The 19,946-nt window shown below is 36.6% G+C and overlaps 3 protein-coding genes across 6 annotated transcripts in view; 1 reads left to right on the top strand and 2 right to left on the bottom strand.

The window, feature by feature from the left end:
* Window positions 1-1,640: 1,640 nt before the first annotated feature.
* ddias (DNA damage-induced apoptosis suppressor) lies at window positions 1,641-6,698 on the bottom strand. The gene is made up of 5 exons (XM_040011647.1): window positions 6,283-6,698; window positions 5,899-6,060; window positions 5,252-5,360; window positions 4,484-4,797; window positions 1,641-4,230 (listed from the first exon to the last, which is right to left on the bottom strand). The coding sequence occupies exons 1-5, from the start codon at window positions 6,402-6,404 to the stop codon at window positions 2,568-2,570; spliced, it is 2,370 nt and encodes a 789-aa protein (XP_039867581.1). The 5' UTR covers window positions 6,405-6,698; the 3' UTR covers window positions 1,641-2,567.
* Window positions 6,699-7,640: 942 nt separating this feature from the next.
* On the bottom strand, window positions 7,641-12,019 carry si:zfos-1056e6.1 (uncharacterized protein LOC107988029 homolog). The gene is made up of 9 exons (XM_040011649.1): window positions 11,324-12,019; window positions 10,155-10,222; window positions 9,749-9,796; window positions 9,546-9,610; window positions 9,419-9,456; window positions 8,958-9,037; window positions 8,748-8,810; window positions 8,401-8,451; window positions 7,641-7,873 (listed from the first exon to the last, which is right to left on the bottom strand). Exons 1-9 carry the CDS (start codon window positions 11,454-11,456, stop codon window positions 7,820-7,822), a joined length of 600 nt encoding a protein of 199 aa, XP_039867583.1. The 5' UTR covers window positions 11,457-12,019; the 3' UTR covers window positions 7,641-7,819.
* A 3,930-nt stretch (window positions 12,020-15,949) lies between these two features.
* Window positions 15,950-19,946, top strand: part of LOC120720834 — a 34,494-nt gene continuing 30,497 nt past the window's right edge. Inside the window, exons 1-9 of one of the 4 annotated variants that reach the window (XM_040010637.1) lie at window positions 15,950-16,091; window positions 16,178-16,245; window positions 16,367-16,490; window positions 17,425-17,573; window positions 17,679-17,821; window positions 17,906-18,068; window positions 18,817-18,910; window positions 19,014-19,092; window positions 19,817-19,890. In XM_040010637.1, the coding sequence (XP_039866571.1) occupies window positions 16,048-16,091; window positions 16,178-16,245; window positions 16,367-16,490; window positions 17,425-17,573; window positions 17,679-17,821; window positions 17,906-18,068; window positions 18,817-18,910; window positions 19,014-19,092; window positions 19,817-19,890 (938 nt within the window). In that variant the 5' untranslated portion in view covers window positions 15,950-16,047. Of the gene's footprint in view, window positions 16,092-16,177; window positions 16,246-16,366; window positions 16,491-17,424; window positions 17,574-17,678; window positions 17,822-17,905; window positions 18,069-18,816; window positions 18,911-19,013; window positions 19,102-19,816; window positions 19,891-19,946 lie in introns of all 4 variants that reach the window. The other 3 variants (XM_040010636.1, XM_040010632.1, XM_040010631.1) reach the window with 3 other exon arrangements.

Here is a 19,946-nt window from a genome sequence, read left to right as displayed (position 1 = left end):
AATAAACAGGCAAAGTATCACAAAATTGTGTCTCTTAACTGGCCAATGGTTGAGGTGCATGACATCACTGTATGATTAATAGTACAACTCCAGCCAGGTGACTCTTAATGCATGACTCTGTGTCTCATGATTTCTGCCTCTCACTGCAGCCGAATTTTAAAAGAATGTCAAAGAAAGCATATACATAGTATGAACAAAAACAGAATTTTAATAGTTAATCGATCTGCCCTATATAGTAATTATTTGAATTACGTAACCGTGCCCCTCAGCCCCTCCCACCCCTTTCTCTCTCAGAGTACCACACGTACTTTAAGCTTGGCACACCGTGGCTTTGAATGTTTCCATTCACTGGGTGCTTGGTGACATAACTCACGTACTGTACTGCTGCATGCAAAGGCAGTGTCTCCCTTGCTCACAGACACAGCTGCAGGTTTTGGAACAATATGATGTTATGGGGCTTCACTCATAAAGCCTCAAAAGGCTAAGGACTAATTTACATGGAAACAAAAACAATCCCATTTATATCACCTATATTTTATGTAAACTAGTGCAGTAAGTTGCAAATTTCAATACTTGCTAGTCCTGAATCATCACATTTGCATTTCCACATTCATTCAGAATATGAAAACATTCATTTTGTGTTTCCTATTTGCATAAATCATGTAATTAAACTTACTGAAACTAAAGGATGCATTTTTTTTTATTAATGAAGCAGCTAATAACAGATAGCAGAATAACCACATTGCAGTAGTAGCTGGATGTCACTGTGACCTAACCCAAAAACAGGCACCAAAGCAAAATTTCACAAAGAAATTGTCAAGTACTCATAAAACTCTCGACACCAAATACATGGTCTGTTTTTCATCTCTCCACAAGAAGAAGCCTTGCAAAAATACACTGCACAGATCCTGGAATCCATTCGTGACTGAAAATGTCCTTTAGGGCATTATTAGTTGGCTGTTAACCATGGTTGCTGGAGGACATCAAAGCATAATGTTGAATATGTCGTTTGACAAGGTTAACAGAAGAGAAACAACAATCAAAACCAAGCTAGTATAATAGGTTCTTTTTCATTCTTATCTGATAATGGCCTTTGATGATTATCACATGCAGCATGGAAGTAAATCAAAAACGTTTATTTCCAATAATAATCTCATTTGGCCTGTGCTGCTAGTGGAAAAAAATATATAATAAAAGCAGGGGATCCTCAAAAGCAATTTTCTGCCATTGCATCAAGTAGATTAAGATATAGTGGGATCATAGGTATCGTCACATGGCCATTACCAACATCATGGTACATGGGATTTAGAGATATTTCGGTCTCAACCACCTGTCTGGCAAACCAAGACTTTGTGATACACCCATGCATAATCATTTACGAAACCAAATGAACAGCAAATTCACATGTCACATGTATTCACATGAGTTTTCCAAAATCAGTTAAACTGTGCACATAAGCATTTTTAAGATACAAGTACCAACCAAAGAGGCACGTGCATTCACACACAGACACAATAATGCCGTACCCAGCTGACTATATGCCAATCTTGTTTCTGTAACACATGCAGTACAAGGCTCCAGCTGTTCACTTGTTCCACTTCCAGTTTTACCAATGTAACATCGTCTTCATCTCTCTCTATTTTGATCACACCCCCAGAACATTGTAGTCATTGCTGCTATTCTTGGCTCTCTGGCATGACACCTTACACACTCATCCCAACATAAACACCCCTCGAAAGGCACAACTGCAGTGTGAACCCAGGAGAACAGTAGGTCTGCTTAGGACTCTGGTGTGATTCAAATTATACTGGAGAGCTTTCAGGATGTGACAGTGTTGTTGGCTTTTGTGGTCTAAAGCATGCCTTAAACTATCAGGGGACCTTTGTTCCATAAATAATCTTTTGTAATAGTATTTAATCTTTATTTATATTGGCATGTATTAATATAAACAAATGAAAACATAAAATAAAAATGTTATTGCCCTTGAATTGATAGCAATTAAATATCCACTTAATTACTTAACCTTACAAACATCTTAAAGTAAATAGCTATCATTTTTCATACGTTTGTGAGCTCAAGCTTTTAGTCACTTGAGCCTTTAGAAAAAAGCCTTAATGTGTTCAAAGAAGACAGTAATACTTTCAAAAATATGGATCTATAAGTATGTGGACATACAAACACATTCTATACATGTTTCAAAAACCATGGTCGTTGATGAGATTTTGTCCCACCTTAACTGCTGCTAAGCTCAGGTTGTAATAAGACCAGGCAATGATTGTGGTAAAGGTAACATGTTTATATATTTCATTTAATTAAAAGCGCTTTCTAAACAGTGCATAAAAATTAAAAACATTGAGTTAGACTAAGCATTTGATGAAAAAGGCAGAGGAAGAGAATTCATTACACTTTCAGTCAAAGTGCAAACTTGAAGGTCAAGACAGCATCTCTCTTCTATCTATAGTGTTTAATATATGAGCCCTCTTTTTCTGTTTCACACAGAGTAAAATAACAGCAGTATTACTCCAATGGAGCACGATTTCTTACAAGTCACTCTGCAACACAATGTCTCAGAGAGAGTCAGAGAACAGATCTCTAGAGCAGTCACATGTCTGGCTCCCATGAATCCCTTCGCTAACCTCTTCACTGTCACAATTTTCTGTCTTTCTCAGCACACACTCGATGGAACCAAAATTGTTGCGGTTGTCTGTCAGCTTTCTTTTGCGGATTGGCACGCTTTGTTGGATTTTACTCGCAGGTGTAGGAGGAACAATTGCTTCATTGTCATAGCCACACTCTGACACGTCAATAAATCTTGCTTTACAGTTGATTGACATGCGGTTTAGAGCCTCTTCCTGCACCCTAAGGTGCAGCAGAGGTTGTAGACTGTTTTTATGCTCGACTGGTTTCAAGAATTTTCTTTTGGGGGTAAGTTTGTGGCTGTGTCTGCTGGATGTAGTTCTCCACACAAAGTTTTCTTTGACAGATTCCATCTCACTCTGCAAAGCCTGGTCAGCATTACCACAGTTCAGTTTATGAACAGAATTGTTTTTACTCTCCATTTCATGTAAATTTGCATTAAAACTTTTTTGATTGACAGGCTGTGAACTGAATTCACCTGTCACGCTTTTGTACAAGTCAACACATGAGTATGATACGACGCCTAGTTTTACAATGGGTGTGGACTGAGAGGGAGGGACAAAGTCAAATTCTTTTGTGTCTTGTGGAATCAAACTCTCCCTGCATTTACTTTTTTTAAATTTCCCTTTATCTGGTGTTGATTGTGTCACATTCGCATTTTCATAAATCAGATGATGCTCATCTGCCTTGGAAAACTGTGAGCAAGCTTCCATGCCATCACCGACGGCTTCTGCATGCATGGTGAACCTCTCCGTTTCAAGATTGATCGTGTCTGAGCTACCAAACAGATCTGCTGAACAGTTGTAGGCATCCCCCTCAAGCTGCTCTTCTTCCTCCTTTTGAAAAGACAGTGAACTAGCTGTGCCATCCACCTGATAACACCCATGGGAATAAATGTTTCTATCTTGACTCCTTTTGACAAACAGAAGAGGGTTCTTACATTCTTTGCTGGCTGAATCATGTGAGCCACATCCATTTGTTGCAGGCGTATTAGTGGCATCCAACAATGTTTGCAAATGCCTGTCTGTTATTTGTGCATTTCTTTGGGAAGATGTTTCACTTATTAAGCTGCTGTTTCCCAGGTTATTTCTTGCCTTTACTTCCTTCCAGTGAACATTCTGAACTTGTTTCGTATCTCTATCAGTGTCAAAATCTTTATTGGCTTCACATAAAAACTCTGTCAGACTTTCAGAGAAAGGCAAATCGTTCCAAGCCAATGAGCTTGATGAAAATGTTCTGGTGAGCTGTCCAGTAGAAAACTCCTTTTCTTTGGGGCTATTCTGACAATACTGGGACGGCCTTAACCAAGTCTTTAGGCTAGGGCTGTTTCCAGCTCCCTTCTCAGATGATGGACTCTCATAAAAACTGTGCTGCAATGAGAAAAAAGGAGCCAAGTCCTTTTCCACTTTTTGGTTTTCCTGGCAACCCCTCTGTGCAAGATATGGTGTTACACTTTTGTCAGCCTGACTTCTGTTTTCATCTCCACATTCCTGGGTACTGCAGCCTTCTTCCTGCTCTGCTGATGATGTAACCAGTCCAAGTGATTGCTGCCATGGAGCTGTGGGAGTAAGGGTGCAGTCTATGTAACGTGATCTAGGAAGAAAACAAAAGTTATTATCAATTATCATTTTTGCATGTAATGTAACAGCACCTCCACCCACATGCTTAGAAGTCAATATCAGTAGCTTATGAGAATATGTGTGGTTTTTACTTTGGCTTTCAGAGCCATTTATTGTTATTTTGTAGTCCCTACAAAGGAATAGTACATAGGAGTACATGACTCTAGTTAGTAGGGTTTTTTTGGACAGAAAATACAGAAGATTGTATCATTTCTTAATTTCATTACCTTTGAAGTGATTGGGGCAAAAGATGAGAGGCAGATAGTGTGGCATCACTAAAGCTGCTAGTTGGAGAATGATCATGAATGAGGAGCGGGGTTGTTGCTGGAAGACTGGAGATTCTGCTGGTATCAGCAGATACAAGTTCAGATTCAGAAGCTTTCTGAAGAAGAACCCGATAATAACTGACCACGGTGCATCCTCCCATTCCCGTTGCTTTGGGAAGAATCATCTGAGTAGCAACAAACTGTGCTGCATTTTTACTGCTGGAGCCACTTAGAACAGGTCCTCCAAACCAAAGCGCACTTTCTGCTTCCATCACCTAAACAACACAGATGATACCACAGACAGCTAAGCTCAAACAATGCAAAAATAAAGTAAGCATAATTAGAACACATTTCGGACATATATTGATCCTATTATTTTATTTTCTATAATGGTGAACTGAGAAACTAAAATTGTGAAATGTGGAGAGACGTTTATTATTTAATTGTTGCATAGTTTGTCTTGCTTTTCATGTTTTTTAAATCATTTTATGTTCAAAGTAACAGCAGGAATAAAAAAAATATGGACAATTGAGTTTGAGTTAATTTCTGCTGTTTTGTGTGACCAGGAAGTCACTGATTTCAAGTTATATAAAAAGAAAACAAAAAACCTCCAAACAGCAATAGTGACTAAAATGTTGAATGCCTATTTTTAAGTCTTCATATGTATTTGAATAACTTTTGATCTTGCATGTCACATAATACTTTTACACACGTGATTTACGAATGTACCTTTATACCAAAAATGAAATGTCTGCCAATGAAACAGTCCTCGACTGCCTTCACCAGCAATGTGAGTCTTCTAGATTGTTCCACGGGTCTGTCCAAGTTTTCCACCAATCTATAAAAGACACAAAGCCCACACAGCTCTTCACTTAACCATCAGAGAAGATGTTATGTTCTTCACACGTTGTAGTCATTTGAAACTGACAAAAAACCACTAAAATCTGCACTTTAAAAAGAAGAGGTACAAAACAAATAGCATGTATCCACTGTCTCCATATTATTAGGTACACCTGTTAAATTTAATACAATAGGAATGCCATTTCTTTCCTTCTTTTTTGGGGGGTTAATAGAAACTTGCCAAAAATCTTAAATTCTGGCATTTTTGTGGATGGTGGTCCTGGTGTTGTACTGAACTGCAAAGCACTCACTAGTGTTCTAATGTTTTCTCCACCCTCTTATATTCGGAGGAAGGTGTAGTAAACCCTAAGTGACAACAACCAGTACACCAACTCCATCACATACTATGACCTCAACTTATATGTATCCATGGCCTCTGCTTTATCCCAATATATACTCCTTCTAAACCTGGGAAAACATTTTAACAGTTATTCAGTCTTGATAATAGGAACTTGCATTGTGTTTTCTGTACTCACCTTTGTAATTCATTTGCATGAATGCCAAAGAATGGTTTCAAGCTGTTTCCAAATACTGTTATCCCGAATATACGTCCGTCCCGGGCCACCCTCAGTGAGAGACGGTACCTGTAATCCACCTGTTCTCTCAGACACTTGTAACCACACTTGAAGCATCTGCATCTGTGGTGGGTACACAGAGACGATTGACCAGTATCCATATACTGTCAGGTAACGGAGGTAACATACATTGTATAAAAAAATATTCTAATTTTCTAAAAGAAATCCATTCACTTTTAACTGGACTGTATCTCACTTAGATACAGTCCTCTCAGCACAGACAGTTTCTAAAGGGATTTTCACAATGCTACCGTTTCTCGGCTACAACTGAACCTTTGTGTTTACCTCGTAGTGTCCTGCTGGTCAACATCAATCCTGGAGAAACAGCATCTGCAACACGGATAAAACACACAGGGATCTTGCAGAGACAACACCGCACAATCCACCAGTGCCCGTCTATAGGACATTTCAGTCAACTGAGACACGCAGCTGCAGATAGCAGGCTAACCGCTAGTTAATTACCCACTTAATACATGACTGTTTATTTGATCTGTTTTTGTAACCGAAGGATTTGAGCACGAAAAACTATTACAAGCGTTACGAAAAACATAGCAAAGCCCGCTAATATCTAACTTTAATGCCGTCATAGCAAACATGCCCTTTTGCTAACTGTACACAAAATGCTACTTCTTCGTGTCTTCATTTCCATGTTGTACGTGAGTCAGCTGGAGGATGCACCGCCACCTACTGTATAAGACGATCACATGAAACTAGATTTCTTGATGAATCTACGATAATTTTAATAAAATAATGTTTTCAACTACTGCATGATATGTATTTTATTTAATTATAGACATATTAGTAAAACAAATCAAATTAATTTCTGTTAGATACATTTTTTGTCCTTTTGCCTATCATTTTCGTCTAAAATTGGAAAAATTGTCAGAGTGAAGTGTCTGTATTCATTTTTTTTCTTCAAATCCAGTCATTTAAGACTTGTTTGGATAACGTGTAAACTGAAGTTATGTCCAGTATGATGATTCAGCAGTGTCTGAAAACAAACTCTACTGCTCACTTTTAACATCAAAAAGTTCAATGCACACTGCCTAAAGGGACCAATAAGGGAGAAATTTCTGAGCATTTGTTTTGACAAATAAATGACAGTTTTTCATAAAATCCCATGATGCCACCTAGCCTTTGCATATTATGTCGCAATTGGATATGCATAATCCCCTTCACAAGAAAAATTACTGAACACTGTGTGACAGACCTGACCGGTTTCAGTGCTTGCATCATTTGTTACAAAAGCAGGAAATTGCCCAACATTTGCAACCATTGTCTTTTTCACAACCAGTAAGAGAAAACAACAACAAAGATTCTGAGCATAAGAGTTCCAAAATGAATAAATATTAATAACAAATAATGCAGTCAGACTATTTTTATTTCCTTCAATTATTTTATTTATTTCAAGGTACACACAGTATACAGTCAAACTCATCGTTCACCAGTCAAAATGAGTTTGCTACTTGTTTGCTACTCAAGTAAGTGAAGGTCTTACAGATATATTGCTCTTATACTTGGGTGGGTGACAGGAATATATTCACTACATTTGAAGACAGAAAAGCAGTACACGAAAGAACTATCAGCATTAACCTGGAGAATACAAACACGAGTCTGTGATCTAAATGTTTAAGGCCTTTTTGTCCAGACTGTGACTAGATGGATGGCTACAGGTGTTTGAAAATCCTAATATAAATAATATAAGTAGTTGGAAACACTATAACATAGGGCACACAAATCATGAACCAGCTGTACATAGTAACATGATGCACCATGATGGCAATTATAACCATTGCTCTGCAGTTGAAATGCGGCTCTCAGTTTACCACAGAGGGGCTCTGATCAACACCCCTTTCCATGTGTGAGAATTTGCTACCTGCAACAATTCAGAGCAGAACCAACATAAAAAAAAAAACCCTAAACAATGTAAATATGTCTAACACACATTATTCATTATACTCAACTGTATTTGAAATAAAAGTAAATAAAAGTGCTGTATATCTCAATCTGTTATTTAAGGTGCAGATGAGTGATAAAGCACATCATAAATAGACAAATCCCCAATGTCATAATAGAAACAGGAATTATATAAAAAAAGACAGATTTTGCTTTATTTTAATTTATAATTTAAAAAAATACACTAGGTTAATTCTCATGTCAGCTTGTGTTTGTTCAAGGTACTGGCTTCTAACTGGAGTTGGTCCACCAGATATTTTGACAGTGAATACCAACTGCTCCTTATGCTGATGAGTGAAAGGAAGGGAATGAATTGAAGGGGATCGATAAAGGATATCTTACCCTGCCTTATCCTATGTGAATGTGCCATAATAGATTTTCACTTTTTAAGTTAGTTACTAAACTACCCTGTGTGCAGAAGTTGGATGATAATTACTTTTGATTTACCTGCATTCTCTGATGAAGAAACCTCAACTTCTGGTTGAGACATTCAATTTCCTGATACAGACAAAAAGATAATGACCAGGTGTTTGATTTTTTAAAAACTCACTGTAATATTAACCCATTTAAACCCACTGGGAACAACTTTTGCTGCTCTAAGCCCCTACGACATTAAAAAACAATTAAACATATTGTGTGTAGGGGATGTCTAAGGAGTAAAATGCATGCACTTATTTTGCAGGGAAATTTTGGGGATTTAATGGGTTAAGAGATTTGATGAAGAGGCTAAAACTCTTCAATATGGTTCTGCTATGTTTCTCAGTACATTCATCGCTTTAAGAAAGTTTAAATACCTGGGTTAGTTTTTCATTACGCCTGAGTTTGACTTGAGGTAGAAGGTCTTCCAGTCTCTGTATCTATAATTAAAAATACAATCTAAAATCATTTACAGACAAGTAGCATCTGTTATTAAGTTGTTAATATATTCATTCAGAGATCAGTCTGTGGACTACTGCCAAACCACTAACTGTACTGTACTCTCATTAAAGAATACTTGCACTTACCCTTCTTTCAATAGTCTGTAGTCTTGTGTTCATAGTTTTATTGATCACAGTCATGGGGATGGTTCTCGGCTTGGGACACACTGAAGTAATATGAAACCAAACAGAAATCAAAAAGGTGCCTTTTTGTTCAGGACTATACATTGTAGTGATCTTTCTTTCTGTATCTTCTTTACTATTTGTAGAATAATTTAGCCATGATAAACTGATTCATGTTTTATGTGTTTCATGTGTTTCCCATCCAAAATAAAGGAAAACGAGTCCATTCACTGCTACTATTAAAGTTGCGGTTCAAATGTGGTGCTGGGAGGGGTCCCAGCACCACATTTGATACAAGGTTTGTTCATAATTCCATTGCTTTTGTATATCCCATAAGCTAAGCTGATTGGCTGTAGTTATTCCATTAACAGGATTATGAAATGTAGAAACATTTACAGACTGTTAAAGATAAACACACTGATTACCATGCTGAAAGATCTTTGCAACCTCAAGCACGTAAGGTCTGTGAAGAAAAATATATAACTGCTTGATTATATATTTTCAGTATGCAGTGATTAAATGTAAAGACTTTTACATCACCAGACCACATACATGTGCTTGCTGTTAGCAGGGATGGAGCTGTTCAGAGGGATAAGATGGCCATGATGGTTCCTTATCTACACACAGAGGAAACTTATCAGCTTGTTGTGTTTTCAAGAGCACCCACCAATTTTTTTTTTTTCATTAATCATTTTTGACACATGGACCCACTTCCACTAAACGTTTAGAGAAATGCCTGTATTTTACACATGTACCTTGAACACAACACTGGAGCAGTTCAGCCCAAAAGCACTGCTGACAATCTGAAAAGGTGATATGATATAATATAATATAATATAATGGGCAATATTTTAATAAGTAAACAACAAAAGAGCACATTCATGTTTTATACTTAATAATATTAACAATCAATGATTTAAAGTCAAAGTCAAAACAACAAAAACAAAACAAATCAATCCAAAAATACACATGATAAGAAAGATCAATTACATAATTACACATAAAAGATTAATCAAATCTCAACAAATGCTGTGAGGACTGTGATCATTTTAAATCTTTAAATTTAATGTCTGCTTTAAATGCATATTTGTGAGAATTAAATGTATAACTTTGGAGGTTTTAAAGTTGATTGGCTGACTCAATGGATGGATGAATGCATACCTGTACAATGATGGTAACATCAGCAGCTGGGGGAATAGACACTTCTCGAAGAGTAGCCACTTTTTCATCTGCAGCAAAGTAAATGTAAGAGTCTACTTTTTACAATGTTACCATTACATAATTGCAAACAGTGCATTTATTAATGGTTAATCAATCATTCACTTATAATTTATAAAGATATAAGCCAAAGCAGCCACCAATGCTGTGGAAAACATGCCAGTAGCTGGACATTTGGTTAGTATAGTTAGTAGGCACTTTGAGGCAACTGTTTTTGTGATTTGACGTTACATAAATAAAATAAAATTGAATTGGATTGAACTTAATTGAATGTTATCAGTGCATCAGATCTAAAAAGCAGTATATTTAGTATAATCTCTCTCAACACAGAAGTGCTTATTTATGTCTTATGGCTGTCATGAGAAAGCTGGATTTACATATACTGTGTTTGAATGCATGGTAGCACACTTCACATGAGTATCATGAAAAATCAAATTTACAATCCAAGTGAATGGACTTTATAGTTAACTAGAGACATTTGTTGTATTTAGTATTTTCAGTTAACTGCAGATTGTTTAGATATACATTATGTGTAAGTGTTATGTATATATATATATATATATATATATTAGGCACAAATGTTTTGGTGTGTTGTTTGTCCATGTTTGACATGGATTTTAAACACTCACATCTGAACACTTGATTGTTACAGTATTTCATTCATCTCTTATTAAAATTAACCGTTTAATATATTTGCTAAATACCCAATTGCATGATTCTAGTAATCCTATAATCAGATTTTTGTTCCCTCTTTGGTTCTTTTGAAGAAAAAAATTAAATAAAATAATTTTAGATGTGAGCTCGCGGTCTAATATATGCTAATAACAGTCACCAGCGAAATGCTCCTACCCTTTTGGGGGGTTATTTATGAGTACGTTATTGCCTGATAAAGCAAAAAAATAATATATAAACATTTTTTTAAATGGATTTAACTTATATTATTTGGAAAAAGAAAAAGAAAAAGAAAATATGAGCACATAATCCTCATTTTGACTTTAACGGGTTAAAGGGGCTGGTTGCCATGGACACAGACGCACAGACTGACATCAGTGAGTAATTAAAAAAAAATCACGGCTGACGAGAAGACGAGAAACTCACACAAACTCACGAACCTTTTTTGTCAAGCCGCCTCAGAGCGATCCAAATCTTTGATACCTGAGGTAATTTATCAAAACTGACGATAGACATTTTAGTCAGAGAGCAGAAGCAGCCGCAGCCGGCGAGTATAAAAAATACATTATACATCCGGCAAGAGACCTTCAAAATAAGGCTTGAACTTCAGCCTTAATAAAGTATCATTCTAAATAAATAGAATGGTACTTTATTAAGGATAGCTTTGCAAATAAAAGAAAAACTGCTGTTCTTTAAGTGGTCATCACCCTAAGTTATTCAGAGAATGTAATGTATGGGTGCGGAAAATGCACACAGCTCTTCAATAATAGTATATCCTCTTAAGGAAATATAAACATGGCATTTCATTTTACATATACAGGTGGTTTAATTTAAAATAAAAAAAACCCCACAAACTCTTTTTGGTTACTTTCAAACACCATATGCTTTATAAGGTCTGAGACGATGAAAAAATATAAATGTGACGTGTCATAATATTTAAGATACCGAAGATTTCTGAAAGAACACTGCTTAAAATGTGTATATATGAGAAGTACCAGTAATAATACTAACTGACAACCTACTGATAGACATCAGGAATCATCTTTCAAGTCTGTTTTAGACACAAACAGATGGACTGAACCAGAAGAGAACTTGAAGAACTTGAAACTCAGGATTGTCTCATATTTGTCAGTGTGAAATTATTAGCTGTCTTGAAGAGCACCAGCTTGTCTAGTTTCTTCATTAAACTTTCTAAAAAAAAACTGTAGTTTTGTTTGTTGCGCCAAGCCGACATGTTAGTTGTACAATCCAGAGTCTAAGACAATTTCGTGTGAAAAAGAATCAGCTTGTCCAATGTTAGGAACACAACCGAGTCTTGAGATTTTATATCCATAGCTGGTGCAGGATTGGTTAGTGTTTTGAAAAACCTAAAGGGAAAAACGAAACTGTCTTCTTTGACAATGCACTTGCAAGACCAGACTGATTCCCTGCAATGTGTTGTAAGCCTGATTGTTCCGTGTTTAACAGACCGTGTCTGCAATAGTTGATCGGTCAGTACGTCAGACTATTTTTTTTCTTTCTTTTGGCACCAAGCCACTTTATGTTTGAGGAGAAAATTGAAAGCTGTGAAACAAAACCTACAGGAAACCTAACAGGACAACTGGCTGTTTGTGTTAATTATTTAATTGAGAGAGAGAAAAAAATCAGACATTATTTAAGAAAGCCCTTTTAGGACCTTCTTGTGTACATAATTCACCACAAAAAAGGCTTCAATATCATACAAAGACTTCATGTAAATTAATATATTCTGGATCTGAAAAGAAACTCAATGGTAAGAGAAAAGACTGTTTAAAGAGATGTTCTTGAGTAGGGCTGGGCGATATGGCCTAAAATCCATATCATGGTATAATTTGAAGCATGTGGGGTAACGATATATGTCATGATATATTCTTTTCTTCTGTATAAGGTATTTTGCACACTATAAGGCACACATCTAAAATCCTTTAATTCTCTCGAAAATCAACAGTGTGCCTTATGTATGAATTCTGGTTGTGCTTTCTGACCTCGAACCGATTTTATGTAGTACATGGCTCGCAGAAGTCTGTCAAAAATGTTTTAGTACGACTTTGGTAAGCTATGAAGGCACCGCCTGATGGGTACGGCTGCCATAGTCAGGAGCCTTGCGGAGTAATCTGGGTTCAAAACTCCGTTTGCTTCAGGTCCCAAAGTCAAAGGAACACTGCGGCATCACTGAGAGTTAAAAACTGTCTAAATTCTTTCATCTTTAATAAAATGATCAGCGTTGCTGCTTTACCAGGTGTAACAATTAAGTTTAACATTCAGGCATCCATGAAAACAGATTTATTAAATTCAACAGACTTAGAAGTTAGCAGGAAATTAGCTCGCTAGTTTCCACCTAAACATGATATGCCATGTTCTGACTAAGAGATTTCTGAAAAAATTAAAACGTACAGCAGTGACTTTTGTAGGGTTACTGAAGTCGGACTAGCTGGTATATAATGATGTCCTACGTGATCACTAGCAAAACAGCTACGTTAGCATAACATTAGCACAGTGAAGCTGAAGGATGAACGCTAACCTTTTTCCACATGATAAAAGTTAACGTGAGGGTTTCTGGTGGTTAGGGACAAATGCAATTAATAATAATAATAATAATAATAATAAATTTTATATATGAGCGCCTTTCAAGTCACCCAAGGACACTTTGCAATAGGATAAAACACATAGTAAAATAATGGCAAAATAAGAGCAATAAAACAAAAGCACAAGATAAAATTAACAAACAGTGGATTCACAATGAATATGCAGATTTGAACAGATGAGTTTTGAGTTGGGTTTTAAACAGGGGGAGAGAACCAATGTTTCTTATTTCTGGGGGTAGAGAGTTCCACAGCCTGGGAGCAGAGCAGCTGACAGCTCTGCTTCCCATGGTGCTGACGTGGAAGGAAGGTACAGCAAGCTGGATAGAAGAAGAAGATCGAAGTGAACGGGCAGAACAGGTAGTGGTTAACAGGTCAGAAAGGTAAGGAGGAGCGAGGTTATGAATGGCCTTGAAGGTGAGCAGAAGAAGTTTGAATATTATCCGGAATTTCACAGGGAGCCAGTGAAGTTCCTGAAGAACAGGGGTGATGTGCTGGTAGGAGGGGGTTCTGGTGATAATGAGAGCAGCAGAGTTCTGAACCAGTTGAAGCTTATGGAGGGATTTTTGGGGGAGACCATGCAAAAGAGAATTGCACTAGTCAATACGGGAGGTAACAAGACTGTGGACAAGAATGGAGACTGGGTGGAAAGAGAAGGAAATAATCTGTTAATGTTGCGTAGATGGAAGTAGGCAGAACAGGTGAGATTATTGATGTGAGATTTATAGGAAAGTGAACTGTCTAGGATGACACCAAGGCTCTTAACCTGAGGAGAAGGGAAAACTGTGGAGTTATCGATGGTGAGTGAGAAATGGTTTGCCTTCAAAAGGTTGGATTCAGTTTACTGCACACAAAAGCAAACAGTTTACTTCTCACACAACAAGTTTTAAACATGTACATTTTATGTCTCTATGTCTCATATGAAATACTTACACTTGTATTTAAATTATGTATCTTTGTATTTATTTGATAATATCACAAATTAATTTCCATATACTTCAAATAGGTGATGAAATTATCTTTGCACATACACACAAAAGCACACATGTTTTTCCCATTGTTTTCCATGCTGACTTCCTGTTTTCAGTGAACTTCAGACAGTTCAAGGAAACATCCTGGCTCATAAGGCCATGACAAAAAGTGAGGATCACTGTTTTGGCAGTTAAACAAAACATTTTGTTGGAAAACTGATTTTGCCACCACCATGGTGAGGGGGACGTAACAGTATAGAAACCAGTAGGCTCAGTCTTGGGCGTGGATACATGAGTGTGGAGTGCCAGTAATATATTTGAAGTCAGCGAGCACACTGCCCAGGTGTTCTAAGTTGGCAGAGATCCGAAAATTACCCTGAAACACATACAGAGGAAAAACTTAAAGTAAAGTAAAGTGTAACCCTCAATACATTTATATAACCAAAATACATCCAACACAACTCAGGTTTGACTCCTGCACCCGAACAATGGCAGTTTGACTTCCAACAAGGAAATTCCTCTGAGAATACATTCATGTTAAACACCACAACTTGCTTTATATACATTCCACTTTGTGGAAGAAGATGAAAGGGGACATATAAACCTCCTGTCAATGTGACTAAAACATGTTCCTCCCCTTTTACATCATCAGTGAATGAAAATTAGTGCTACACTATACATGGGTATACATTCATTAAAATGTGCCTGGTATGGGTCTAAGGTTTCTTGTAATTGTGTGTTATGTTTTGAACCTAAAATAAGTCTATATATAAATTTATGTCACGTCATGGCTATTGACTGTGCAAAAAATGCTGAAAATGTGAACTGTATTTTTTTAAATCAAACTGCAAAACTGCAGCAGTAATTTGCCAATTAGAAATATCCTTAAGAATAGAATAGAATCATTTGTGTTTGTTGTCTTGTTTATTGTCTAGCTTGTCACAAATAATCATACTGTGTTTATCATAACTTTTTTCCAAATTATTTATACATGGTTTATTTTTTCCTCTCATGTTCTCCATATAATAAAAACGACCTTTGTGCAAGAATGACATATCGCAATTCTAGGCATTATTTATTATGTGCAATAGTAGGCTTAAAATGTTTCCATGAAAGCTGTATAATTTCATGTTCAGGTTCCGTTTACTATACGTAGCCTAACGCAGGTCTATGACAGTATGACACACAAGCGGTCAGAGACTTTTAGAATAAATGTAATATAAAACAGCTGAGGACAGCCAGTGAACTTTAGAGACCCAACAAAATATAATTGGTAATGTTAGTTCCTGTCGATAATGTGCACGGGAAAAAGAAAGAGGAAAATTTTGCTTAATTTAAATGATTCCATCGTTTTTATTCCATAACTTTCCATATTCCCACTCTACTGCCAAACTGGGATTTTACAGTGTTTTACAGTAAGTCTACTCCCCCCTCCCCCGGTTTTATACGCACGGTTCTGTCCTTCCAAAGAAAAGTCAGTGAGTCTGACTTCCCCTAAATGAGTGGCGCATTCTGCAACAGCTTTCACATGAGAAAGACTGTGAGACACACTGTGCGAATGGATTTAGGCTGGAGCCGAGCAGACCGCTTTCTATGAAAATACGCGAACTAAATTGTCTCGTAATGGATTCAAACAGGTAACCTGGATAAGTAAATTTGACTTTCTTCACGAATCCGTCAGGTTTGTTAAAAGAAAATATCTTGTTTTCGTTTTTTCTTCCAGACAAGTTTGCAACTGGATCTCTTATACCGTGCTTCTTTTTGGATACATGACTGCGGCCGTACTTCCTGGTATGTGGCTTACAGTAAAATAATAATAATAATAATAATATTAATACTGTAATTAGATAGTCTGTGTGAGCCCTGTGTGAGCACTCATAATTTACGTATTTGTATAATATGTTTCGTTCAGGAAAGAATCCGACAATTGGCTTCAACCTTGAATGTACGTACGACTTTGTCCAGGTGATGCAGTGTGAGCTGGAGCTGCAAAACTGCACTGAGTACAGCATGACTCTCCAAGACGAGTATGCCCGGTCTGTTTTTAATCGATGATTTTAGTATTACACCGATCAGCCATGGCATTAAAACCAACAGGCTTACTTTGACTGGGTGCTGCTTTTGCTACTAGCTACGTGTCCGGGTATGGACACGATTTATCTGAGGGTATCTGCCCTGTGTGGGGGTTCCTGGGTCGGCTGTATGTGGACCGGACTTGCATTGGCACACTGAGTGGATTCTCAGTTAGATTGGGATGTTTGGATTTTTGCTCTTCGTTGTGTTCCTCATTCACTTTCTAGACAGTTCTTGTTGTGTGGAAGTTCTCAGTGGAAATCCCAGCAAACTCGGTATTACTGGTGCTGAGAGGTAAAATGAATGTGCACAGAGTTATATCAAACTTTAAAAAAAAACCAAAAAAAAAAAAAACAGCAAAAAACTAAAATAATATGGCAGTTAAATGGTTGGTACATTCTTGTGAAGAACAAACATATTGTACTTTTACAATATGTACAGTTTTCCCAAATTTGTTTTTGTTTCTTTAGGTTGTTTTTTTAATCAGTAAGTGTTAAACAGTTGACAAATTTCAGCTGCTTTTCTGTCTGTTAATCTTCTTTGGGATTCAGGGGAATATGTCAATAGATGAGCACTGTTAATTTTATTCCATAATTTTTGTGCTGTTTAAACAATGACTTTAGTAAACTAGAGTACCACTGCCTCAGTATGTGGGACAAGTGTACAAAGGATAAAAATGTGGCGTTGTTGTAGCAGGAGGTTAGCATGATCCAAAGATGATTAGCTGGGTGTAACTGGAATCCAAGGTTAATCATTAACACTGCATTTAATGTGTAGTCATTACTTGTTACTTTCTTCGTCTGTCTGTGGTTTCAATGCTGTGGCTGACAGTGTAAATATGCTGTGGCATATGAATGTTTAATTAAAGTGTTTTGCATATTATCCTTTGCTCCCCAGTGAGGAGAACTGCGCTGTACAACAGTGTGGCATTGGAAAGTGTTGTTGCTCCTTCAAACTGATGCGTGTGTTAGGACAAGCTCTCACAGCAAAAGTCTGGAAAGATGGCAACATCATGGAGTCAAAAGCTATCAGTGTCATGGAGAGCAGTACGTTGGCTTCTTTCAAATTATTTCCCATAACTCTGCATCTGCCAGAAAGACTCTCTGGAGGTGAACAAACATTCACTTTAATGCTCTTTTGTTTCTGTACAGTAAAACCAAGAACTCCAACAATCACATCAGTCAATGAACTCGAAGGGAATTTTGAAGTCAAGTGGACGTCAAACATGGAGGGATTTATAAACAATGAAATGACTGCTCAGATGACTTACTATAAAAAAGGAGAACCAGAAAAGGTAGGAACAATGCCACAATAACTATTTGTTCTGGAGATGTAAACATGGGCAACTGTCAAACTCATTTTTGTTCCTCCATACTAGATATCTGGACCTTTCAAACCAGCCACAGTTGATGAACTAAATTACTATGTAATAAAAGGTCAAGACCTGGCTCCAAGTTCAGCATATGTGGTCAGCGTGAAAAGCTTCTTAAGTCTGAGTGGCAAGTTCAGTGACAGTAGCGAAGAGTGGGAATTTCAAACTGGTAAGAATTGTCTTTATTCAGTTGTAAAACAGTAAATTCTGTATTTCTTAACTGTGTTAAGAGGCCCTAATTATATTTCTATTACACATTCAGCTGAAAAATAATATGAGTTTTAATATTAACTCTCAAACTAACTATCATGTAAGCTGTTGTCTCCAGAGAAAAGTGGAGATGAGCAGCTTAGATTGTAACATTAAAAGTGAATTTAGAAGTGTATTCGAATATAAAGGATCTGTGAAAATCTCAAAAGCAAAGAGATAAAAAGTTTGTATGTATAATATGTACAGTTTTAATTTCTCTTTTTTAATCTCCTGAACAACAAAGCAACAATAAATCAATAAATTATGATGCTATGTCCTGTTTTAAGTAGTATCGATCTGAACATTCATACCGTGTATAGCATAAGATACAGTATGAAGACTTTTTAAAAAATGTATATTTTATCTTTGTAACTTACATTTTGGAGGCTGCATAGAGTACAAACAAATGCAATGGGACACTATCATTGGTATAAAAAAATAACTAAAAACTATCCTTTTGAGGCAATATGAAGAAACTGTTTAGGAATTATATAGCATTAAGTAGTGACACACGGTGTCATCAACACAACACATCTAACACAAAATACAAGTCTGTTAGCAGACATATAAGCATATGCTATGCACTTTATCCTACTATATCTCTCTGCTGTATAACATCTGTGCAAGATTGCAATTATTAAACTTATTTCATACATGTTATTTCACAGGTCCTTCCCGCCACAACCTGATGTTGGTTATCATTATCACCCTCAGCATTGCTGCAGTCATCATCAGCGTTGCTAAATATGGCTGTTATGCAAAGTGAGTCATGTAGATCAACAAGTTTTTCTTGTGCCTCGGTCAGTGCATATTTCCCCTAAATACTTGAATGGGGTCGTCATTTTTTTCCTACATTTCCTTTTAGGTTGAGAAAAATATATTACGATGCAGTTCCGAAAACTACAAATCCCTCTTTTCTTAATATTAATCCAAGTGAGCAGAAGGTGAGACAGGTGAGGTCAAAAACTTCTAACTTCAATGGTTGCATTCATTTACTTTATTATTAATAATTATTAACAATTTAAAATCTGTTGGTGATTTTCATTAAATTATTATATTGTATCACTTTTTCATCATTTGCCATAATTGGATTTACATTTGGTCTATAAATAGCAGTTTTATCAGGACTGTTATAGTCAAAAGAAAATCTAATGCATCTAGTGGACAACATTTGGCGATTAGAATAGAAACGTATCTGCTTAGCCATCAGCTGATGAAGATTGGCACTAAAAATCAGCTGATCTGCAGGGACTACAGCTGAACTTGAATTTGTGGCCTGTCTTAAGTGACACTATATTTAATTTTTCATTGTTCATGGCATAATCAGCCCTGGAGTCAAATGGCCTTCACAAACGCTAGGATTTAACAGAAATTGTGCTGAAATCAGAATCCAGCTCTGCATTTTTTAACAATACAACAGGACATGTTTTAACTGCTCTGTAAACAGACAAACCAGTTATTCCTCTATAAGCAAAGTAGCAGCTTAACAAGTTTTTTCTACGGTAAAATCAGTCACTAAATCCTATTGTCCCAAAAACAGGGCAAACTAAGTCAACCAGAAATGATATCTTAAGGAATACAAAAGGCACTTTGAGAAACATACTAAAGTTCCAAAAGATTTTCCTCCTTCAACTGAAATGTTTAAGACTGTTCATTCATTTTGCTTAGGTCTTGAAACTTGAACATTTCATTACCATCCCCATACATGTTGAGACCCTTATTCCAGATGACAGTAAACTGGGGTTAGTATTGACTGCATTGATGCATCACCATTACAAGACATTTCCTTGAGGATTTA

The sequence above is a fragment of the Simochromis diagramma genome, unplaced genomic scaffold (genome assembly GCF_900408965.1).
Source record: "Simochromis diagramma unplaced genomic scaffold, fSimDia1.1 OVJJ01000603.1, whole genome shotgun sequence".
In the NCBI taxonomy this organism is placed as follows: domain Eukaryota; kingdom Metazoa; phylum Chordata; class Actinopteri; order Cichliformes; family Cichlidae; genus Simochromis; species Simochromis diagramma.
Note: the sequence above shows the minus strand (reverse complement) of the source record. Positions and strands in the feature narration are given on the sequence as shown.